Source organism: Vombatus ursinus, unplaced genomic scaffold, assembly GCF_900497805.2.
Source record: "Vombatus ursinus unplaced genomic scaffold, bare-nosed wombat genome assembly UNPS02000749.1, whole genome shotgun sequence".
NCBI lineage: Eukaryota > Metazoa > Chordata > Mammalia > Diprotodontia > Vombatidae > Vombatus > Vombatus ursinus.
In genome coordinates, this window is record NW_020940527.1 from 20,657,557 (window position 1) to 20,683,565 (window position 26,009).

General features: G+C 35.3%; 1 protein-coding gene across 4 annotated transcripts in view; it reads left to right on the forward strand.

Annotated features, from left to right (window-relative positions):
• MAPK8 (mitogen-activated protein kinase 8) overlaps window positions 1–24,455 on the forward strand; it is a 128,282-nt gene extending 103,827 nt beyond the window's left edge. For 3 of the 4 annotated variants that reach the window (XM_027858174.1, XM_027858159.1, XM_027858169.1), the window contains 9 exons: window positions 41–99; window positions 185–323; window positions 7,807–7,972; window positions 11,972–12,043; window positions 13,856–14,038; window positions 14,212–14,336; window positions 15,124–15,187; window positions 16,834–16,911; window positions 24,301–24,455. In XM_027858174.1, the coding sequence (XP_027713975.1) occupies window positions 41–99; window positions 185–323; window positions 7,807–7,972; window positions 11,972–12,043; window positions 13,856–14,038; window positions 14,212–14,336; window positions 15,124–15,187; window positions 16,834–16,911; window positions 24,301–24,446 (1,032 nt within the window). In that variant the 3' untranslated portion in view covers window positions 24,447–24,455. Of the gene's footprint in view, window positions 1–40; window positions 100–184; window positions 324–7,806; window positions 7,973–11,971; window positions 12,044–13,855; window positions 14,039–14,211; window positions 14,337–15,123; window positions 15,188–16,833; window positions 16,912–24,295 lie in introns of all 4 variants that reach the window. The other variant, XM_027858182.1, reaches the window with a different exon arrangement.
• Window positions 24,456–26,009: the final 1,554 nt, after the last annotated feature.

Here is a 26,009-nt window from a genome sequence, read left to right on the forward strand (position 1 = left end):
TGTTTTATAACTTTATCCAAATTCCCTGCTTCTACCACAGATAATTGGCCTCTTGAATGTGTTCACACCACAGAAGTCCCTAGAAGAATTTCAGGATGTGTAAGTGTGATTATCACCCAAGTTTGCTTTATTAGACTATTTATTTAGTGTACTTTTTGATTACTATTTTTTCCCTTCTCTGAAGTTACATAGTCATGGAGCTCATGGATGCAAATCTTTGCCAAGTGATTCAAATGGAACTAGACCATGAACGAATGTCCTACCTTCTGTATCAGATGCTGTGTGGAATCAAGCACCTTCATTCTGCTGGAATTATACATCGAGTAAGTAGAAATATTCACTTGTCTTACTTATATCTCTGTCTTTACAGTTTCTAAAGAACTAGAGGGAAATACATTGATTTGTTTTGTGAAACAAAGTGATATATTTTAAAAATCTATGCTATCAACATATTTTAAAGTAGAATATAGAAATTGACTTGAAGTAGTGCATTATTTTCCATGTACACATAATTTAAGTACTTGATGGTTTTATGTTTCCATAGTAGGTCATTTGAATGACATCTCATTAAATTTTGGAAAATATGTTTTTCTAATTTAGACATACCTTTTAAAATAGGTTTTATTCAGTGAGATCATCAGTTTTTTAGACCAGATGTCTAGTTTTGAGTCACTTTGTGTCAAATAACCAAAATTATATAATAGCTTAACCATCTTCTCAACTTTGCTTTTTGTTTTTTTGCTTTGATTTGTTTGTTTGTTAATAACTTATCTGAGGCAAAAATGTATCTGACTAGCTTGGTCTGGCACTTTATCGGCATCCCTGCTGATGTTCCTTGGTAGCCCACATTTGCAAATTCTGTAATGTCATGCTTTTACATTTTCCTAAACTATAACAAGAGAAATATACAATCCCTTGTAAGCTCAACAGGAGACCAGAATCCATTTTTGGCCTCATTACCTTCTGTGTGACCTTGGGCAAAGTAGAATTGTTGTTGTTCCTTCCCAGTGTATAGACTAGAACAATAAAACACCCCTGGAAAAATAAATTACGTATCATTAAAGCCCATAGGGAACTATCAGATTTAAGGAGGTGTCAGGTAAATTTTCATTTTTCATAAATATTATTTGCTCATAATATTTATGTACCCTTTTTATTGTTTTGAGTGGACTACTTATTGTTTTTACAAATGAAATTGGCAAAATTTTGTTTCTGAACTGTAATATTTTGACCATGTGCAGAAATTAACTTCATTGATTGCTAATTTTGATAAGGATAAAATTTAGTTTTGAAATGTAAGAAATTGAAACCATGATACAAATATATCTGATGTGACCTTGGGATCTCCCAGTGCTTCTAAACTTGGTTTCTTCATTTCACTGGCTTATCTGCGCTCTGGCCTTCTAGCAAAATGCTCACAACTAACTGCACGTTTATGTTTTTGTCATCAGTCTCTTTCAGCCTGATTTTTCCAAAAAAGTTGGGATTTTTATAATCCCTTCATTTCCTTAAGTTTGCAAGCCCAGCAGCCAAGTTATTTTTTTCCCTGTAGATATTTGCCTGCAATTAGAATACAGTGCCACCAAGTGAGCAGTTATCTGAAGCCTTTCAAATAAAAATTATGGAGCACCTACTGTGTATAAGGCACAGTGTTAAAGGCAAAACAAAAAAGATTAACAGACTCTAGTCCAGTTCAGTAGTTAAATAATAGCACAAGAAAATAATATAGATAATATCACATGATTTATTGCCGAATGATAAGTATAGTTGGTTTTGTTTTTGTTTTAAGTGCTATGAGAGAAAAGGAAGAAATCTCTGTGAGCTGGACTAATATAGGAAGATTTTGTGGAAAAGAGGCTTGAGCTCTTTGTGACTGCCCCTTGCAGGCGTTTCAGTTGAGAGGATCATTCTTATAAATGACCTCTTCCTTATCTTCATAGTATTTCCTCCATGCCCCTAATTGTAACTCTGCTTTCTTAGAAAGTTTTTTTCTTTTCTCTCTCTCTTCCCCCATCCCCACCTCAGAGAAATCATAGGCATATATATAGTCCTTCTCCCTGTCAGTTTCTGATTCTTCTGAGGACTCCCTTTCCCTTTCCAAAGAAAGTTTCTACTATTTTACTAATTTACTCCAAAAGAGATTATAATATGTAAAATATTGCATAATTCATTTAAATATAGTGGTTAAATTTACTAATTAAACACTTTCAGCTATAACTCTTAAATTTCATTTATAAGCAAACATCTTTCTGAAAGAACCTGAAGCCATGCAGATTAGAGGTATGCCAGAGCATAATAATTAACTAAAAAGACATTAAAAACCTAGTTACATTCTGTTTCATAATAAAAGTTCCTATGTTAAACTATGTGAATTATGATATTCCATAACTTGAATACCTCAAGAAGAGCTGTGATTTCATTAGCATGGGTAATCCCTCCACCAGTACAGAGCATAACCCTTCTACTCTTTAATGAGTGATTTTATAAATCGCTTCAATCAAGATAATTATTGTCTACCTGCAAATTTCTTATGAGGAACACCTCCAAACTTAACTAGACTAGTCCTAGTAAAGGACAAAGGTAATCTGTACAACATGTTGAGGAATCAGATAAGGATGTTAGTGGAACAAATTTAATTCCTGTTCAGAAAAATCTTAACTAATTGGTACCCTTGCCCCCTAAAATGCCAGATAACAAAGCTTTTTATGTATGTTAAATGTACAACTGAGAAACTCAATTGTCTACTGAAAATAAATGAAGAAAAAATATTATGTGTTTCTTCATCTAGAAAATTGAATAAATCCCTAAGATCTCTTTCTAGCTGTGCCATTCTAGCTTCAGTATTATAAACTTTGCTCTTCATTGGCTTTAATTCTGTTGTCTTACTTCTACTTCTTTCATTCTGTATGCTGCCTAGCCGACACTAGGAGGGGAAATGATTTCAGAGAACCAGAAATATATTATTCCTCTAATTTCAGCTATCAGTAAAGTCTTTTTAGACCAAAGCTGTCATTTTTCCTGTCTTCACACTTAGATCAGTACCAAAGGAAAATGCCATTTAGTGGGTTCAATACAAGAAGGACCCTCTTAAGCTGTTGGTGTCACTCCTGTCAATTTTTGATCATGCATAAAGTGGAAAGAAGTTAATCATTTGAGCAAGTTAGATCTTCTTGGTTTCAGTGTATTGTTCTAGAATATTGACTTTTGAGAATATCTGACATATTTGCTTCAAAAAGGTTAAGGATAGCTCTAGGACCTGTGATTTCATTGCTGTGAGAGCTCCCTTCTCTGCAACCTATTGTCTTACTTATCTGGAGCTCCTGCAGGTTAAGAGATTTGACCAGAGCCATGTGGTCTTGTGGGACGTCAACCCAGAATTTCTATCGGTCAACATGCATTTATTAAGCACTTATCTGTGTGCCAGATGCTGTGCTAAGTGCTGAGGATAGAAAGAAAGGCCAAAAAGAGCGTGTGCTCTCAAATTCACATTTTAATGAAGGAATCAATATGTAAATAACTTGGTACATGACAAATATATCAAATATATACGTAGTAGATAGAAAGTAATCTGAAAGGGAAAGCACGAACATCTGGGGGAGCTAGAAATGATTTCTACAGAAGCTGTGCTTGGGGTGAATCTTAAAGGAAGCCAGGGAAGCCAAAAGGTGGAGGTGAGAGGACAGAGCATCCCAGGCATGGGAGACAGTGTAAGGCATTCTGATGGGAGATAGAATGTCATGTTGAAAAAACCGAAGATAAGCCAGCATAGTAGATTGCAGAATGGGTGAAGGAAAACAAAGTATAAAAAGACTTTATAATTATAAGAAGGGGTCAAGTTAAAGAATAACTTTTTAAGTGACTAAGTGAGGATTTTGCCAATTTGATATTGGAAGTAATAAGGAACCACTGGAATTTATTGAGCAGTATGGTGACATAGTCAGACTGGTGCTTTAGGAAAATCATTTTGGCAGCTGACTGAAGAATGAATTCAAGTGGGGAGTGACTTGAGGCAGGGGGATCAATTAAAAATCTATTGCAGTGATCCAGGCACGAGATGATGAGCGTCAGAGCTAGAATGGTGGCCGAAGGGAAAGTAGATAAAAGATGTTAGGAAGTCAGAAATGCTCTGATACTAGGTCTTTATCCACAAAGGCACACTGCCTCTCAATCAAATATAAGTAAATTTGGGGGTTGCCTATGGCATTGCAGTTTTTCATATTATCATAAGTGATAAGTAATAGATCATATCTTGAGATATATGTATGTTATGTATCTTTTGGATGAAGGTGCTTTGGCCTCTTGATATCCTCTGATTTACATTTTGTGTGTTATAGTATTCTGTAGCAGAGACCAGATAAGAACAATAACAGCTCACATTTATATAGTGTTTTAGGGGTTTTACGATGCTTTACATATGTTATTTCATGTGCTATAACAACCCTGTGCTAAGCTAGATGCTATTATGACTCAAGTTTTATATATGAGGCATAAGAACTGAGGCAGAGAGAGGTTAAGTGACTTGCCCAGGGTCACACAGCTATTAAGTGTCTGAGGCAGGATTCCAACTCAGGTCTTCTGACTCCAAGTTTAACACTCTGCCCACCATACCACTTAGCTGTCATATAAATTTCTGCTGTAGAAAATGCTTTACCTGAAGTTTGCATTTGTGCGTCTCGATTTTTTTTAAATAACCAAGAGTAATTTGTGGTACGTACTTACCCATAAATAATGAGAGTGCATTCAACATAGCTTAAGAGATTAGTATTTATATGTAGCATTTTGACAAGTGTATCATACAATGTCAGAACAAATTAATCTCACTTAAGAGACCTACTTTTTTTCCAAAGTTGACTTCTGACATGTTTATAATATTGTTTTCTATTTTTATGTGTGTGTAAAACCTTTTGTGATTGATATTGTTGGAGGAATTTTAGTTATTCTTTGAGGAAACCTCAAATTTTGTGGTTCTATTATTTTTTTCATTAAAAAAGACCCTCTGTCCCTGATAAATACATGCACTAGTTTTGTGGTTTTCCTCACAATTAAACAAAAATTGGGGGAAGGAGGAGACAAAAAATGTTGGATTATGTTGCTGAACCAAGAAACAAGAAAGATCCACTCCTGGAAGTACATAGGACTGGCATATTACAATGCTATACATACATACATACGTAGGTATATATGTGTGTATATGTATATGTATATTAAATACTGCATATATGTATATATATATATACACATATATGCAGTATTTAATTATGTAACATCATAGCTTGCTTGCTTCAGCAGTCTGTAGTTCATATTGGTGTCAAAAACATAGAATTTTAAGGATGCAAAGGACCATATCTCAGAGAAGGAGACCTCCAAAACAGTCTTGTCCATCCATGTCTGAACTAGAATCCTTTTTACAGTATTCTGGAGAAGTGGTTATCCAGCCATTGCTTGAAATATTCCTCCATTCCTCCAGTAAAGGAAACCTCACCATGTCCAAAGGCAACACATTTCACTTTAATCGAGTTGTAATTGTTAGGAAGTTCTGTTTTAAAAGATGTAGTTGCACACTTCACCACACAAACAACCATATTTTAAAGATGATAGAATTGGGGAATAGAGTATTTGTGTCTTCATACAGCTAGTTAGTAGCAAAGTTCAGACTAGGCCTTAGGTTTTCCAAATTTACTGGGTCACTGTATTTAGAAGACACTTTTTAGCATACTTTCTCTCACTTTTTTAAAAGAGCCTTTTTAAGAGTTCATTAAAAGAAAATGCAAATGTTTTACATCACTCAGGTTGAGGAGGGTGGTACTATGCCACTCTCCCTCTCCAAAACATAAATTATTTCCTCTTCAGATTCTTTCATTATTAAGTGGTCATAGTTCATATCTTATCTCAGTATTATGTCAATATTTATACTTTTTTTTTAAAAGTCTACTTTTGAGTTGTTAGACTAAATTTAATGATATTTTCCAATGCCCTGGTACTATAGGTTCATTGTCATGGGCAGTAAATGGGGCTAATTAAGTTGTTTGAATTCATTAAATTTATCATGCTTTCCTTTTTTCTGTGTGTAAATTTCCGTAACATGTATGGAAATTGACCCATTTTTTCTTAACTGTATGAAAAATGCTGTTTTTGTTTCTGTCCTTTGACTTTGTTCCATTTATTTGCAGGTAAGATATTCATTTGTTCAAATTATGTCACATGGATTTTTGATTTTCCGGTCTTTGTTCATTTCTAGGCATTTCAGCATTACCCATCTTGTAATATTTATTATTGAGTATACACTCAGTCTTACCTCACAGATAAAATAATAGGTTTATGGTAGTGTTTTTTCACTGTGACCTGAAATAGTTAAATTGATACATTTCTTACTCATTAATCTCAAAGGTTTCTTTATGCTTTCAAAATAGAAATCCCTTCATATACCTCCCTCTTTTCAGTCATTACGTTACCTGTAAGCCTAGCATTATTAGAGCTTCACTGTTACCCTATTAAATGTCTGTTAAGTCTATCCTTCACTTCATATTAGAATGAATTAGAAATTATACATATACATGTGTGCATAATGTATATATACATTATGTACATACATACATACCTTGTGATATATAAAAACATTAAAATTAATAACCAGGACACTGCCCTTATATAAAATGTATTTTTATTTTAATAATCGCTGACAATTTTTAACTAAAATCCAATGTATGTAAATCCATAGAAGTAATAGGGTAAATAGATCCATCAGATCTTTTTCCCCCCCTTTTTTGCGTCTTGGTTCCTCAGATTTTCATCTGATACATAACAGCTCTCAGAGCAGCACCACTTCGGTACTGAAATGAGAACCTTGAGGGCTGATGGGTTGTAAATTAACAGCAAGAATCATTTTTCTCTCACTGCCTCTTGTAATAGACACTGAACATTAAAGCAGTTTAGGAGAGTTTTTCATAAAAAGTTTCTAATAACATTAACTACAGAGTTTGTTACAATTGGTCTGTAGAGATGATTTTACAACAGTCAGATGTATTTTTTTTCCCTTTTAAGTGGAAAGCAGAAGTGTCCTAATTGCGGAGACATTTTTAGGCAAGCTTAAAATTTTTGCCATCAACAAATTTCAAGGTTTTAAGTGAGAAATCAGCGATATAAAGTTCTGCCTCTTCACAGTTATAACGTTAAGCAGTTTTGAGATGTGTACCTGCTGATGTGAAAGGAAAAAGTAACATTGGATGGTTAGACTGACACAGAGTGTGACCCACTCACTATTTTCAATAAAGAGATTTTGTTGGAAGACTTAATATGGACACACCCTGAAGACTTTGAGTAGTAGGAATAATACATACATAGTGATTAAAAATGGAATCCATGTATAGCATCCTCATGCGTAAATTAATAAATGTTATTAATAATGATAGGTTGGGTAATTTTTTTTTAAATTGACTGTCTTTGTTTTAAAGCATAACGATACTTATATGTGCTTTTAATTCCTTTTAATGACCTTTCCAAATCCCATATATTAGAACTAACCTTTCAGCCTAATTCTAATTTATAATGTATAAAACACTTCTAATTTCTTCAGTATTCTAGGTATTGAACAGTTTTATCAAATGAAAATTCCATGAAGAAATCATATTTTGGGAACTTGGCACTTGCATTAAATTTATGAAGAAATACATTTGTAGTGAGATAAATTAACAAAAACATGGATTGACTACCTTTAAATTTTTTTCTCAAGTGGTGGTGGTAACTTAAATGTGAACTGCAAAATGTTTATACATGTCATAGCAGTCATTTATGATGTTTCTTTTTAAGGACTTAAAGCCCAGTAATATAGTAGTAAAATCAGACTGCACTTTGAAGATTCTTGACTTTGGACTGGCCAGAACTGCAGGAACTAGTTTTATGATGACACCTTATGTAGTGACTCGTTACTACAGAGCACCCGAGGTCATCCTAGGGATGGGCTACAAAGAAAACGGTCAGCAAACATAGTATTTCTTTGAAATGTAGTTATAATTTATTTTCCCTTTTGAACATCATATTTCTAATGTAAATGTTTAACCTGTATAATCTCTTTAGTGTTCAAAACTAATTGTGTGCAGTTGTACAGATTTTATGAAACTTACTAGGAATTTTTTCATCACTGTTTGAAAGTCTGGGGATCCTGTTCATGTAAACATGCACACACACAAACAGTACTACCAAAGTAATTTTCTTCACCTTTAGTGTATATCGTTAACCATAGCATAAAAATGAGCATTTCAAAAATTATCCTTAGCAAAGCATATTTTATTGATCATTTAGTAATAAATGATGATTGCCCTATTTTCATAATCTTGAAGCTTAAGATTAACTGGCAAGATTTTAAAGGATAAAATGCATATTTCAATTCTGTCAGCCTGCCTTCCGAGGTCACCAACCTCTGAGCATTGATAGGTTCTTTTGAGGGGTTTTTTTTTTTTTTTGGTGACAATAAAAAATGTAGAACTCATAATTCAAATGAAAAACAGTTTTAAAAATTCTTTCTTTGTGAGGATACACACACACAAAAAAAAAATAACCAACCTTAAGTCCTGGCCCTCATAGCCATGGTTATAGTGATTCAACCTACAAAAAAGAATCAAGGTGATTCTAAAAACTTTGTTGGTCCATCCTCAAAGGAATGTCTTGTGGGGCAGCTAGATGGCACAGTGGATAGAGCACTGGCCCTGAAATCAGGAGAACCTGAGTTCAAATTCTGCCTACAACCAAACACTTCACACTTACTAGCTGTGTGACCCTGCGCAAGTCACTTAACCCCAACTGTCTGAAAAAAAAGAAAGAAAAAAAAGGAGTGCCTTGTGCTACTTTTTTATTTGCTTATATATTTATATTTATGTACATATAATATACATCTGTATACATGTACACATACAAATGTGCACAGAGATAGAGATACTTGGGTTCCACCCTGAAACCAAAGTTATAAAATATATTTAATTGTTAGATGTTGTAGTATTGAAGTGATCGCTAAATTATATATCCTTTCCCTCGCCACACCCCCATCTGTAATAGGAAGTGATATCCAAAGACTTACAGACATTTTGTAGAAGATCAATTGTGCCCAGGGTTTGGCTTTCTGTACCTTATTAGAATTAACAAATTAACTTCATCCAAAAGAATCACTTGGTACAAGACCTGGAATCTTTTTTTTTTTTCCCCGCTAGGGTATAACACTAGTGAACTTTAGAAACCATTAAAGTATAAGACTTGGTGAATTTGGTGGGAGAGGGGTGTATTTTAAGAAATTGATAGTGAGTTAGGTTTTTAGGTGAGTACCCTTTTCTCTAATATGTTTTGATGGGGGTAGGGGTTAAATTAAAATTTTATTTTTAAACCATGTCTATTTTATACCTTTAAAAACTGCTGAGACACTATAGCTTCAAATTAATGTAGCATAAAATGCAGTTGTGAGTTTACACAGCTGCATACAGCTTTTTACCATCTTATTTCACAAAGCATCTATTTTGGCCTATGGCTACATTTTTCCTGAAAGCTTTTTATTTTTAAGAATGATGAGGCATGAGGGGCAGCTAGGTGGCCCAGTGGATAGAGCACCGGCCCTGAAGTCAGGAGGACCTGAGTTCATATGTGGCCTCAGACAAAACACTTGACACTTATTAGCTGTGTGACCCTGGGCAAGTCACTTAACCCCAATTGTCTTAAAAAAAAAAAAAAGATGAGGCGTTAAAGCATGCCAACAAGAACTATATGTCCAGAGCATTTAACAAAAAGTCCATAATATTTAATGTAAAACTATGAAATAATTGATAAAATAGGCTGTATACTAGCGTCAGGCGTTTTAAAAGATGCTTCATTGCACTCTAGTGATTGATGAACTATTTTTTTAAAGTCTCTTCTCTGTATTATTCAGCTTGACAAATTAAATTTTATTTTTTAACAAATGGTCATAAGAAATTACCAACATTCATCCTTAAATCTTCCATCAGCATAGATAAAGTTGACATTTCTACCTATGATCTCCCTTCTTTTTCTTTCTAAAAGATCATGGGCTTTCAAACTCCCAACAGGGTATATGCAAATGTTTCTAGGGTTTGCAGTTCATTTGCTTGTTCTCCCTTTACCCCTCATTTCCTGCTCCACCCTTCCATGCCCTCTTTTTATTTACTATCCAGGTCCAGGAGTATGTCTGTGTGTGTTGTGTGTTTTACCGAAAACAGGTGGAAACCCCCAAATTTTATGTTTCTTTAATGTGTGGATTAGTTTTGTCAAGCTTCAGTTGGATCTCATTTAAAATTGGATAGGGTCAGTGATTGTTTCGAAACAATTTAAATCCGAATGTGAGAGCCAGAAGGGCCAAAGTCAGCTAATCCAAGCTCCTCATTTTACATAAGAGGAGGCGGAGCACCAGAGAGCTGAAGGGACCTCCCCAGGCTGACACTGCTAGTTAGTCAGCGGCAGAGCCAGGACTGGACCCTGAATGTCCTGGCTCCCAGTCCAGTGCTGCATCCCCTTCACTGTGCTGCTGCCTCTCTTAAAGAGAAACTCACTAAGAGTTGTGTGTTTTAGGAATCTGTACTAATACTTCCATCCAAAATTGATTTCTTTAACCAAAGTATAACGTACTTATATGGATATAGATTTGGTTTTTGGAAGAAGAAAATTCTTTGAGCCATTTTAAAGATAGTTGTTTATTTTATCCTTAACTTAGCTATTACTCTTGCCCCAAAATAGTCATTTTTATAAATTAATTAGTAAAATTTCTTATATAATGTGATCAAGAAAATGCTTAACATATGCTATGTTTAATCCTGTTATAACAGAATACTTATGATCTATCAGTGAAATAGAAAAGGCCATTGTAAAAGTCTTCGAAGAATTTTAGGCAAATGCTATCTTATACATATATTTTAAGACAGAATTTTTTGATGTTTTATGAAATTTGTTCTGATGTTCGTTAGCACTATTAGACCCTTAGTTCTTTTCAGTAAGAGACTGTTGCTTTATTGAAATAGTTTGAGCTAATTTTAGTCTACTTATAGGAACATAACTAATTTTAATGTTAATGGGTATTTTAATATGCTAAATTATTTCTGCTCATGCTTTTTTTGTTTATTTGACTTAAAGAGAGTGCAATGCACGGTTGAATTTCAGAATGAGAAAGATTTCTTTAATTTGACTGTGTCCTTTTACACCATTACATATTATAGTTAGTTGGTTTCTGTTTCATATTCCAAAATTCCAAAAGTTGATTTCTTTATGCTCTAACTGTATTCCTTTTTACTGTATTATCACTGTGCAGAGCTCTCACTTTAAATTTAAAAACTTAATTAAGAGGCTGTACACATTTTCCTTTGTGAATCAAACAAAATTCTTTGGAAAATACTTTTATTTAGAATCTTTCCATTAATTAAAACTGAAATCATTTCCTTTTTTTTCTGTGATAAGTTTCAGCAGTTTTATATAATGCAATCATGTTATGCTTCTTTAATTTTAAATGACCTTTTGCTTTGCTTTTCCTTCTTTTGTGCTACAAACATAGTGGATTTATGGTCTGTGGGGTGCATTATGGGAGAAATGGTTTGCCACAAAATCCTCTTTCCAGGAAGGGACTGTATCCTTGTGCGGCTGCAGCAGTTTGATTGGTGATTCACTCTTTAATGCTCTGTCATGAAAGTGCTTATGGTCCAATTTTCTTTAAATAGACATGAAACTTTGTTGTTGTTGTATATTTCAAAAAATTGTTCTGATGAGAAGTTGAATCATTTTTTTAGGCTGCACCTAGCAGTAGGACATAGTCTCTGCTGGGAGTCAGAGCACCATTCATTGTCACTCATTTTCATTTTACACTGCTTTTTATAATTTGAATATGTCATATTATGTGTTATGATTTTATTTGTGTGTTGTTTTTTTGTTTTGTTTTGTTTTTTACTTTAGCCAATACCTTTATGTTAATGTCATTGCATTTTGTTTTCAGTTGACATTTGGTCAGTTGGGTGCATCATGGGAGAAATGATCAAAGGTGGTGTTTTGTTCCCAGGTACAGATCGTATCCTTACTTTTCGCCTAGACTATAGTTTTTGAAAGGTCAAAATGAACTTCAGCTTGGTCAGTTTAACATAATCTTGTCTCTTATGCAGTTAATGAGGTAATGCTAAATTACTGTTTCAGAATACCACCAGCTGATATAGACTACATATAGACCTTTCTTATATTTGTAGTTTTATATCATTAAAAAAAATGCTAAAGTGCAATTAATTATCTATTGATAGTTTATCACGGGCTTTGGATTTGTTTATTTAACCAAAACCAATAAGCATGGCTTTCATTCATTAATTTCTAATATTCCTATCACTTGAATAGATTTAGAAGTGTTTAGGAAATAGATTTAATGTCATGAATTTTAAAACTGTCCATTGCCTCTGGTCATACATTATTTTTTCTTTTGTTTTATGTTTTGTGTCTGTGTGCTATTTTTGCTGTTGGCCCTTATTGAATTTAACTCATTGATCCTTTCATTTCAAGTATTTGAGCTGTGCTGCTTTTTCGTGATGTTGATTAGATTAGAATTCATTAAGAGCACGTTTTGTCCATTTGTCTGCTTTTTACTTGTTATATTAACAGCAATCAGCTGTGTATTTCTCTGTCAAACTGAATTGCTTAAAGCTATTTAGAGGGAGGTACAGTAGAATCAGGTCTATTAACCATGGCCCTATTGGACATCTGTGAGCCTCTGCTGGAAGTGTGGGTGGTAAGAGACATTCCCAACTGGTGTAGTATAGTATAGTGTCCATAGTTACTTTTGTCATTTGGAGAGCCTCAGCAGAATACTACGCAGAACCTACTTCTTTTGGAGTATTAATGAAGGAGAAAGGGAGGGGATAGTTGTATTTAACATCCTCTCAATCTGGCTGACTGAGTTGTCTGTGTCAGGAGACCAGATATTATTAGTATATAAAGTCCCTTTAAAATTGCCACCAAGCTGATAGAACAGCCAGCTAAATGATGTTGTTAGGAAGAAGGAATAGTCATCTCCCCCTACATTTTTATGTGTCATAGAATTTTTTTCAGAGACTTTTATCAAAATTTCTGAATATATTCCTGACTAGAAACTAGTTTTACTAAGTTGTGAGGTGGGGAATTGGCCTTATTAGGGACCTTCTGTGTCAGGTCTCTTAAAAGTAGTTTCTAAGTTCCACAGTTGATAGAAATATTAAGTCTCCCTTCTGGAAGGATTTCAGTATTTAATAATCAATGAAATTATATATATGTGTGTATATATATATATATGTTTGTGTGTGTATATATATATTATTCTGCAAAGTACTGGATCAATGGGAGCTATTATTACAAGACAGTATTATTATATATAAACATACAGGAAAAAAAATGTCCTTTCACAGTAATTGAATCCATGGCATTTCTGGACCAGCAGATGTAGTTTCTGGATTCGAAAGAGGAGATTTATTACTCACTAGCATTTATGGTCAGTCCTCTAAGATAACTAGAAGAAGGGAAATTTAGCATTCTTCTATGGTTTTGAGCCTTTTGCACTTAGACCCTATACCTGCTAGCCTTTAGTGAATTGTTATTATCACTCTTCTTTGATTTAGCCTTAGTAAGAAAATGTTCTGTCTTGGTTTTTATAGTAAAATCAATGTAAAAACCTCAACCAGTATTAAGTTAATTCATTGATTTTTCTTCTCTTATTATCACTACCCTAAACAGCGTAGTGATCAAGCTTTCTTTATATTCTTCACACTCTTTCTTGTGAATTTTAGGGAGTATCCTTTTTATCATTTTGCTGTGTTAATGGCCAACGTAGATCTGTCAAGTATTTTTCTTAGCTGCTTGATCTTAGATATTGATCAGTGGAATAAAGTTATTGAGCAACTTGGAACACCATGCCCTGAGTTCATGAAGAAATTACAACCAACAGTAAGGACTTACGTGGAGAACAGACCTAAATATGCTGGCTATAGCTTTGAGAAGCTCTTCCCAGATGTACTTTTCCCAGCTGATTCAGAGCACAACAAACTTAAAGGTATCATTTTTTAAGTATTCAAAAATTCAGAATGACCTCCAGAATTACTCACAATTAAATTTTAGTATATCAATGCATGTGTTTTTTATAATAAATTGTAAAAGTTCTTGGTCTTAGTAAATGTTTTCTAGAGAAAATATGTATGGCACTAAAGCAAACTGTTACTTTTGCAGCTAGTCAGGCAAGGGATTTGTTGTCAAAAATGCTGGTTATAGATGCATCTAAAAGAATCTCTGTGGATGAAGCTCTCCAGCACCCATATATCAATGTCTGGTATGATCCTTCAGAAGCAGAAGCGGTGAGTCCATTTCCTTATGTTTATGATGTAAATACACATAGACATATAATACACTCTCCTCCTATGAGTTTAGAATCATTTTGTTTTTGTCTTTTGGGGAACAAAAAGTAGCTGAATAGCATATTCATTAGGGGTTTACGGGTATAACTTAGGTGTAAATATTTTGTATCTAATTAGTATATGATGTAAACTGTTGTTCCAGAAAGTGGGTGGGAGGAGTTTCTCTTGCTGAAAGTTTTTTTGGTTTGTTTCATAATATGAGTAAGCTGTAGAAGAGAGGTACAAGGATACTGTCAGTTCTTAAACTAACGTTATTTTTTAAGCCTCCTTTACTGCTCTAACTCCACCCCAAAAAAGGGAATTTGCAATCTTCTAAGATGCCTAGCTCTGAACCTTAGAGGGATCAGGGTAACTGAATAGAACAGCTGTAAGGCATACATACTGTATCTTGATTTAAGGTTTTTGTTTTTTAAATGGTCCTGATAAAATACAGTGAAAATTACAGTTAGTTTAAGTAAAGCTAGACCTCCTAGAATTCTAGTGGTCATAGAAGTGATAAACTGTTAACTTCCCTTAGAGACATAGGGAATCCTTAGTCTGTATACCATGAGAAAGGTACCAATAATTGGTTCAAAACTTTTCATTTTTACCTATAGTTGTTTGAATATTGACTGGTTATGATTTCAAGATAACTTGATGACTTGTGTTAGTGAAAATTATGAGTTTTTTTCACCTATTTCCCCATTTTAATGACCTGAGTTACTTACTGCTGCCTCATCTCTTACAGCCTCCACCAAAGATACCTGACAAGCAGTTAGATGAAAGAGAGCACACAATAGAAGAGTGGAAAGGTATGGGTAAAATGAAAACTTAGAGAGAATGGAGTGTCTAAACTCAAAGGCCATTTTGCTTTCAAAATCTGTTCATTTGGGCAAGATATATCTACACAGATTATTAAATACCAATGCTATTTCTTTCATAACTGGTATTTATGTCTTATCTGTTTTAATAGTTATGGAAACAGTAGCTCATCTATTTACTAAAAACAGTCCCAAAATTTTCTGGTTTAAATGAATAGTGTATGATTTTTAGTTTGGCTTACCTCAATTTTACCCCATTACCTATGGCCAAATCCTCTCTTGACTTCAGTATTAGCTTTTAGTTATATAACTTCAGGCAGGTCACTGGAGTGTCTCTGGAATTACATAGACATGAGTAATTTAAATTCTGATATTTTAGTGTATTTCTTTACATTATAGTAGTCCCCTTTTCTCCTAGTTCTGTATTAGTTTGGATCACTTTATAGAAGTTTTCCCATCTTTCTCTGAATTCTTTATATTTATTGCTTCTTATACGCAATGATATTCCATTATGTTACATATTACATATCACTAATCGTTCCTCTGGTTTGCAATTTATGGGTACTTAATGTTACTTCTAGTTTGTTTTTTTTTTGTTATGAGTATTTTGGAATATATGGAATCTTGTTGTTTCTTATATATACCCAGGAATAGGATTTATGGGTCAAAAGTATTAACAGTTGAGTAGCTTTTCTCATGTAATTCCAAATTAATTTCCAAAATAGACCAATTCATAGCTGCATCACCTTCCTGACCTTCCACAACCCCTCCAACTTTGGTTATTCCCAACTTTTATCATCTTTGCATATTTGCTGAATATGAGATGAAATTTCATAGTTGTTTTATTTTGCATTTCTTTTATAAGTGATTTGCAATATGCAATATTTTGCATATGATTGTAATTTTCATATCTTTTGAAAACTTTATCCTTTGCCTGTTTATCTGTTGGAGAATGACTCTTCATCTTATAAATTTTTCTCATTTCCCTATGTGTCTTGAATATTGGGCTTTTATTAGATATATTTGATAGAAGGTTTTTCCTCCGTCGATAGTTTCTTATTTCATTTTAACTATATATTTTTGTTTTTTTACAAAAGCTTTTCAATGTTATATAATTGAAAATTTCTGTTGTGTCATTTTTGACATCCTCTATCCCTTGACAGATTTTTTAAACTATATCTTACTATAACTTTGACATCCAAAATTGTGGCACCATAAGCCACCCAAACTGTATATTGATCTTTACCATCATTGTGACTCTTTAAAGTTAAATGGCTCATAGAGGTAACAAAGGACCTCATGCTGATGGGAGCTTAGGTCTTAGTCCATCCAATGTGAATTCTGTGCCCTGGTTTTTGTCCTTTGTGCTTTTGTCTCAGTGCCCTAGCACTGCCCTAAACCAACTTTAGAAGACCTAATTTAAAGAGATCCAGTTCAGCCTAGGCCTCTAGTTCCTTTACTGTAAATTCTGGAAAATTCTTAAAAAAAAAAAATACATTATTGGCACTTATTGAACATCTGTTCGAAATGTTACTTACTGGTACTTTACTGGTGTTATCTATAATAAAAATTCCCATTAATGAACCGAAGGTATGAAATTGGCTTTTGTAGTTTACTGGTTGCTTTTTATTTTTCAGAATTGATATACAAGGAAGTTATGGACTTGGAGGAGAGAACTAAGAATGGAGTTATACGGGGTCAGCCAGCTCCTTTAGGTTGGTTACAATATAAACTCAGTTCAAAACAGCTGATGTATTCTATTTCTGTTTTTCAATGAGTGATTCTTTCATTATAGTTACTTCATTTGTACTTAACGGTTTCATATACATAAGGAATGTTTAGTGTCCTATGCTAGAGGTGGTCAGGGCACCAATATGTAGTGCATCTGTTCATATTAGTGCTCAGGGCTGTTCAACTAGCTTTTTAAAAATACTGCTTTACAGTATACATCTAGTAAGTTAGTGCTTCATTAAGTGGCAGAACCATGAAATCACAACATTTTCAGTTGATATTGATTTACCTTAAAGTTATTTTGTGTAATGCAGTAGCCCTATATTTCTGTGATTTTGGTTTAGTCTTTTTTTTGTTGTTGTTTTTTGTAATGGACTGAAACTTTAAAAATGCATTGAATAAGACTTTCCATGAACAAGACACTCCATCTCTGGCTCCTCTCTCTACCTAGCATGCTTTCCCTTTTCAATTCTGCCTGCTGAGTTCCCTGGCTTTCATTAAGTCCCAACTAAAATCTCATCTTTTACAGAAAAGTTTATCAGGCTGTGCCAGCTGCCTCTCTTTCTCCTGTTGATGATAACAACTCATATTTATGTGATGCTTTGAGGCTTTTACTGCTCTTTCACATCAGCCCAGTGAGGGCAGATGACATAAGTAATGTTAGCTTCCCCCAAGGCAAGGAACCATGCATGTATTAAGGGTTTCTTATGTACCAGACAAGGTCATGGAGTAACTTAGAACAGACCTAGACTTGTCTCAGTACTTTATTGGAACTATGTATCTATCTCCATCTGAAAGGTATAGAGAATAGACTTATGGAAAAATTTATTTATTTTTGCGTGCATTTGTAATCTATCCCTCCTACTGCTCCCCATTAAACAAAACCGAACAAAAAATAAAACCTTCCATAAATACATATAGTCCAACAAAATAAATTTCACATTTTCCATGACTAAAAATGGATGTGTCTCTATATTTTAAGTTCATCATTTCTCTGGCAGGGAGGTGAGTGGCATGTTTCATTTTGTATCATGATTTGTCATTTGATCATAGTTCTAAAGTCTTTCAAAGCTTTTTTTTAATTATTAATTTATTTTGCTTTATCGACAATCACTTTCATAAGCTTTTGAGTTTAAAATTTTTCTTCCTCTTCCTCCCCACCACTCTCCCCAAGACGGTGCACAATCTGATATGGGCTCTACATGTACATGCCTATTAAATATATTTTCACATTAGTGATGTTGTAAGTAAGAATTAGAACCAATATGAAGGAACCACCACAAAGAGGAAAGAAAACACAACAGAAGAAAAAAAAAACAGCAAATAGTATGCTTTGATCTGCATCGAAACTCCATAGTTCTTTTTCTGGATGTGGATAGCATTTACCATCATAAGGCCTTTGGAGATGTCTTAGATCCTTGTATTGCTGAGAAGGGTTAAGTCTATCAATATTAGTCATCACACAGTGTGACTGTTAACTGTGTACAATGTTCTTATGGTTCTGCTCACTTCACTCAGCATCAGTCCGTACAAGTTTTTCCAGGTTTTTCTGAAGCCTACCTGCTCATCATGTCTTATAGCACAATAGTATTCCATTACATTCATACACCACAACTTGTTCAGCCATTCCCCAATTGATGGGCATCCTCTCAATTTCCAATTCTTTGCCACCACAAAAAGAGCTGCTATAAATATTTTTGTACATGTGGGTCCTTTTCCCATTTGTGTGATCTCTTTGGGATACAGCTTAAAGTTATTTTTCTCATTTTTGTTGTCATTGTATAAATTGTTCTCCTTGTTCTGCTCACTTAGCCCTCTGTCAGATCATAGAGATCTTCTCACTTTATTCCAAAACTGTCCATTTCACCATTTTTCATCATATTTATATACTGTAATTTGTTTAGCCATTCCACAATGGGAGGATAGCTCCTTAGTTTACAATTTTGGGCTACTATGAAGAGAGCTATTATGAATATTTTGTACAGTAGATCATATTTCTCTGCTGAACTCCAGTCTTGTATCACCAACTGCCTTTGAGATATCTCACACTTGATGGCCAGTAGACATCTCAAATTCAATATGTCCAAAATGGAATTCATTGTCTTTTCCCCTAAACCTTCCCCCTAACCTCCACCTTCTGTGTAAAGGGCAACACCATCCTTGAACTTCCTCAAGCTCACAAGCTAGATGTCAATCCTGAACTTCTCACCATCTCTTATCCCTCACATCGACTCTGTTTCCAAGGCCTGTTGATTTTACCTTTGCAACATTTCTTGAATACATCCCCTTTTCACCTCTGACACTGCAGGCCTTTATCATCTCATGCCTAAATGATTGCAGTAACCTGCTGGTGCGTCTGCCTGTGTCACATCTCTCCCCGCCCCAATACATTCTCCATTCAGCCACGAATGTAATTTTCCTAAAGCAGAGATCCAACCATTTCATACAATCTCACCCCACTCCCACTTAATAATCAGCAGTGATTCCTTATTGTCTTTGGGATCAAGTACAAAATTCCCTATTTGGCATTCATAGCCCTTTATAATCTCACCCTCCCCATTTCCCCACCCTCCTACTTTCTGGTCTTTTTATACCTTACTGTCCACCATGTACTCTTTGATCCAATGACACTGTCTACTCCATGAACAAGACACACCATCTTGAAGCTCCAGACATTTTCTCTGGCTGTCCTCTATACCTGAGATGCTCTCGTCTTCAATTCTTCCTACTGACTTTGCTGGCTTCCTTTAAGTCCCATTAAAATCTCATGTTTTACAAGAAATCTTTCCCAACCCCTCTTAATCCTAGTGCCATCCCTTCTTAAGTTACTTTTTCCTTTGTCCTGTGTATAGCTTGTTTGTATGTATTTGTTTGCACATTGTCTCCCACATTAGATTCTGGTGAACTCCTGTAGGTCAGAGACTGTCTTTTGACTCTTTTTGTATCCCCAGCCCTTAGCACAAAACCTGGCACGTAATAGGCATTTAATAAATGTTGATTGATTGATTGAGGGGCATAGTTCCAAATTGCTTTTCAGAATAACTGAACCAGTTCATAGCTCTACCAACAGTGTGCCTGTTTTCTTGGAAACCACCCCTCCCCTTCAACATTTGTCTATTGGGAATAGTCTTTCTATAGATGATTGCACTCCCAGGCTAGCTTTTAGCACTGGAACACTTCCTTAGTACATGTAGGCTCCTTACTCTTTGTGAGCATCTGAAATGACATTGTTTGAGAGAGCAGGACTTACTGCTGCTCGTCTGTCTTTTTCAAAAAGAGCAGAAGTAGGTGTAATGAGTAAACATGGCTAAGAGAAAGGTTAACTCTTAATATAAAGAAAAAAATCCCAACAATAAGAGCTAGCCAAACATAGAATGGGCCATTTTGGGCTATGTAGTAACTTCCTCATCATTCCTCTTCCACTAGAGGGTAATTGACCATTTGTTGGGGATGTTATAGAGGAGATTACTGCTTGGATAAGGGTTGGACTAGTTAAACTGTGGTCATCTTGACAACCCAGAGTCCCATTATTCCTTGTGCAATCACCTTGGCACAGATCCTCATTACCCCAGGCCTGGACTATTGTAATTAACTCCAGTAAGGGCTTCCTATCTCAACTTTCTTTCTCCAAAATCATCCTTCACACCTCTACCAAGTTAATCTTAAGTATAAATCTTTTCATAGTACTTTTCTACTCACAATTCTTTAATAGTTACTAAGTTACTTACTACATAGAATTTCTATGCCTTAGCCTGACATCCCAGAACCCCTACAGTCTAGATGTAGGATGCTTCTAGCATTATGTTGTACTCTCTCCTTCCATGTACATGATATTCTAGTCAAACTGAAATACCTGCTTTTCTACATCTGCGCTTTTACAGACACTGTCCCCCCACGCCCAGAATGCCCTTCCCCTATATTCAGCTGTTTAATTCAACCCACCAAAAATTCTCTAGGCACCTACTATGTGTAAGGCATCATGCTCAACCTTAGAGGATACAAAGACACATGAGGATATGATCTGATGAGGAGAAAGGCCTGTTCACCAATAATCCTGCACAAGGGAAGAGTACCTTCCTACTTAGCTCAGGGGGTCAGTGGAGGCTCTCTTTGAGTTCAGCCTTGAAGAGAGGGATGTGAGGATGGGGAAGCACAAGTCCATTCCTTGGGGAGAATACAAGCATGGTCATGAAGAGGAAAGTGGGCTGATCAGGAATGGGAGGGAGGGGAAGCCCTTAGGACTGAAACAATAAATGTGTGAAGGGAGTGCTGCAAGCTAAATCTGGAAAAAAATGACCTTCACTCCAGGCCTGGGGGTTTATACTTTATTCTATCGACCCTGATGTGACTAGAGCAGTATCTTAGGAAGGTTTTGTCATTGTGTTATGAACAATAGATGAGGAGCTTTCATTTTATCCAGGCAACAATAAGGAGCCCCTGAAAACTTTTTAACCAACTAACTAATCTAGTCACACATGTGGCTTAGGAAGATTATTTTGACATCTGAGTGGAGAATGCATTTGGAAAGAAGAGAGACTAGAAACAAAGAAACTAGTTAGGCTGTTGTGATAAAGCCCTTCAACCTCCGTTGTTTTGACTCCAATAGTGATTTTTTTTCCCACTGTACCATGTTGCCTCACTTTGGAGTCAAAACAATGTTGGTTTAAATTATCCTTCTGCTTCTTACTCCCTAGAGTGGCCCTGAGCAAGTCAGGTAGCTTCTCTGCCCTTCACCTTGTTTCATCTGTAAAACCAGGTTGTACTAGATAAGTTCTGCAGTTCCCTCAGCTCTAAAATAAGTGAAATGAAGGGGGAATGTGATAGATATTTTAGCATTGAAATCAGCGTGTTTTATTAACTGATTGCATATCAAGGTGAGGGAGAGGGAAAAGTTGAGAATACTCAAAGGCTGTGAACCTTGGTGACTAAAGTACATGTCAGAAATGTAAGGAAGTGTGGAGGAAATAAGAAAATCAAAGATTAGAAATAGAAGAAACATTACAGGCCCTTTAGTCCTATCAACTCATTTTATAATTGAGGAAACTGAAGCCCCAGAGAGGTTTAAATATTTGGATCATAATTATTCAAGTGGTAAGTGACAGAACTAGGATTCAAACACAGGTCTTCAGATTCTGTCCACTGTACCACACTGTAAAATTATTAATTTCTTTTTGGCCATGTGCAGTGTGAGATGCCTGTGGGTTATCTAAGTAGAGATGTCCAGCAGGTAAGTTGATGAAATGGGACTGGAGACTTGGGAAAGAGGTAAAGGCTAGAGTAAAATGTATATGTGTATTATTTGCTTAGAGATGATATTCAAAGCCCTGAAAGCTGATCAGGTCACCAAGAGAAGTCATAGAAAGAGAGAAGAGGCCCCAAGGCAGACTGGGCTTTGGGAGACTTTCAGGTGGTGAAGGGGAGGGAGAGATGGGAGACTGACAAGTAGGAGAACCCACAGAGAGCATTGTCCTGAAAGCTGAAGGAGGAGAGAGCCCCCAGGAGGGGAGGGAGTGGTTCCCAGGCTCAAACATTGCAAGAAGATGACTAAGGAAAGAATATTGGACTATTGGTAAGTTTGGAGAGAACAGTTCAGAATGAGTGAAATGTCGGAAAATAGAGCAGCAAGAACGGATTGCCCTCCAGAAGATGAGTCAAACGGGATAGACAATTCAAAGCTTTTCGTTTTAGATTAAATAAGTTCTATTTTTTCAGCATATTTACCACTCTAGCTGTGCTTTGATTTGCCTAGCAGCAAATAGAGTTTCATGCCCACGTATTTGCTGGCCTAGGTATACATATTGGTAGAAATAAGAGGCCAATATGAGACGAACAGTTTGTCATCTAATTGTAGTAGAAATGGCACCTGTTTTATGTAACCTAGGGGTGGGGGGAGGTGGGGGTAGGAGTGAGGTGCAAGGAGGACCATTCTCTAGAGCATGATCAGTTTGCTTTCTTGCTGCCCAAAGCGTAAACCACCCACGTTATGGGTAGTTTAATGTACAAAGTTTTAGCAGAATTCCCCATGCCAAGAAGACCTGGTAAATGCTGAATTGGAGGGAGGGAGTATTCTTTAGGAATTGCATCATTTTTAATCATGCTAAGTAAAGTTGTTTTCTTATACTGCATAATGATCCATGTTTTCATTGGAAGAACAAAATTTTTTTTTTCCCTACTAAACATTGAATACTAAATATTTTAGCAGCCTTAAGCATTTTTTAAGTTGTATGCTTTCCAGAAAGAAGACAAATTAAGATAAAACAGAATTGAAAGAAAGAGGCCTGCAATCAGAAACACTGGAGATTAGATTTTGTGCGACCTTTTTTATTATCTTTATGTATAACTACATGAAGAATATCTGATTTATTAGGTAGTCTTTTGTGGTGGGAAGCTTTTACTGTATGGTTAGGATTTGTAATTATGATGAAACTTTTAGTGTAGCCAGATTGGTCTGTTTTACCATATTCTACAATACCTTGATGTACTTGAAGATGTTATTCTTTTCATTAAAGACTTCAGTAATCTAAATTAAATTCCCTTTGCGTTCAGCTTGGAGTGCCTCTTGCTTCCATTTTGAAGTATCTTTAATGGAAACCTTTACTGAAAACCCTCATACAGTTCCAAGATGGGTTATGTTTATTTAGTAGAAGCATGGTGCTGCAATGTAATGTGTGCCTCGTTTTATGCAGTAGGTTTGTTCCTAAAGAATTGCATGTAAATAGAATACTATTCTAAATGTACTAATGAAACCCCTTATTGAGGGGTTTCTTTTTAAAAAGGCAATAATGATCCCCATTTTCTGTGTTTTATAAATCCAGATTTGCATGTATTGTCTTTTGATGAGTGTAAACGCACCCGATTGAGTAGGCAGCTAGGTGACTCCATGGACAGAGTGCAAGGCCTGGTGTCAGGAAGAATACTGAGTTCATATGTAACCTCAGATACTTTACTAGCTGTGTGACCCTGGGCAGGGTCTGTTTGCCTTAATTTCTTATTTGTAAAATGAGCTGAGCTGGAAGAAGAAAAGACAAACAACTCCAGTATCTTTGCCAAGAAAACCCCAAAAGGGGTCGTGAAGAGTCAGACACGACTGAAAAACAACTAAACAAAACATGCTGAAGCATCAAGTGGAATTTTCCATTTAAACTGAAAGATTCCCATCACTCTCAAGTGCTTTGTTTGCCTGTCGACATTTTTAAATGTGACTTGGCCATGTAATTATTTTATCACCATGAAAAATTGTCACACTGTTTAGTATTGGGTCTTATTTAGCTTAGGAGAAACTGGTAGCCATTGCTTGGGGACAGTGCAGTGCAAGCAACTCTATGTGCAACTGTATCTGCAACTGATTTGCTGTTTTGTTTCTCATAGCACAGGTGCAGCAGTGATTAGTGGCTCTCAACATCCATCTTCATCGTCGTCTGTCAATGATGTGTCTTCCATGTCAACAGATCCAACATTGGCCTCTGATACAGACAGCAGTCTAGAAACATCAGCTGGACCTCTGGGCTGCTGTAGATGACTATTTGGTCAGGGGTGGGAGGGTAGAGGGAGGGGGGATTGCAGGAGGGAAGGGAATTCATTTAGGTATTGATAGAACTACTTTGAAAACAATTCAGTGGTCTAATTTTTGAGTGTTTTGTTTTGTTCCCCAAAAATGTAGGATTCATTTTTTAAGAAATATCAAGTGCTGTAATTTAAAACTGTAAGTTGTTTTTGAAACAGCCACAAAATGTATTGTGGTTTTTTTTTTGTTTGTTTTTTTGCTGTAATTATCTGTATAATGTAAACCTAATAATTTTATCATGGTTTAAAATTTTTGCCTATTTGCTTTACCTTATGCTGCTGATTCATTTTTGACTGAATTTGTAAGCTTTGTTTTATCAAAGCAACTATTATGTGGTGACTTGCCTATATCATGAATTATTTAAGATTTTGTAGTGTTTTTTTTTTTTTATTAGAATTTATTCCAGATGTTTTGTTCATGACAATATCCTTCAGGGTTATGTGCTTGTCATTAGTTTATTCCCTGGGAAAGAGGTAAGATATATCTCTGTAGCCAGTTATATTCAGGTATAACTACTGTAAATGATTGAGTTAAACCTCCAATTCTTGCTATTTGCCCATCTTAATTTAATCAAAACAATTAGGAGGAAGCCCTATGTAATTCCTTGTCAAAGTCACTTCATCTGAATGGCAGAATAATGCAAAGCATGTCTTTCTAAGATGCCATTTATTCAGCCTGCCCCCAGAAGAAAAACAAAAAGATATGGTGTATTCTGCAAAATTATGGCATGCTAAAAGCTTATGATCACATCAAGTCAAGAGGATACTTCATGAATAATACATTTCAATGCAAATAAACGTATGGTTTACTTCTACTAGCTATTAGCCTGTTTTTGTACACACAAAAGCTAATCTATCTTTACAGGACACAGATGCCCAGAGTCCCTCTAAATATATTTCATTTTCATGTAGCCTTGACTCCTGACCATTTCTGATTTCCTATTACTTGGTATCAGAGTCAGCTGAACACCTATTCTTGCTAGGGGAGGGAAGAGGGGAAACTTGTTTCCTGTCCAGTTGTTTCTCTTCAATTAGATGTAGCATATTCATATTAACTGCTAGCTGTCGGGATGTCCCAGAACCTACTTAGAAATCTGTAGGTAATGTATCATATGAGCAATACTGTTCATCTTCAAATAGTACTGCATAGCCATATATAGAATATCTTTTTCTAAGGCCTGCTCCTTCAAATGAGCAGAGGAGGAATAAATGGTGGTTTCTTCTTTAGCCTGAGTTTTTAGTTTTGATACTTAATTTTCAATAAAACAGCTAATACAGTTGCTAAGTAGTGTAAAATGGTGCTGCTCCTGACAAATATATGTTAATTGTTTACATTTTATATTTGCGAAATGATTTATCTAGAACTGAACTTTTTCTTAGGTAAAGCAATCATTGAAATCTCATTTCAAAAAAAATGCACATTTTCAGTAATAAACTTTGGCCCTTTCAATCACTTTCTGAAGGAAAAGGGATTTGTGTAGTGAAGTGAGGTAGGAAGACAAACATCTAAGTTTTTCTT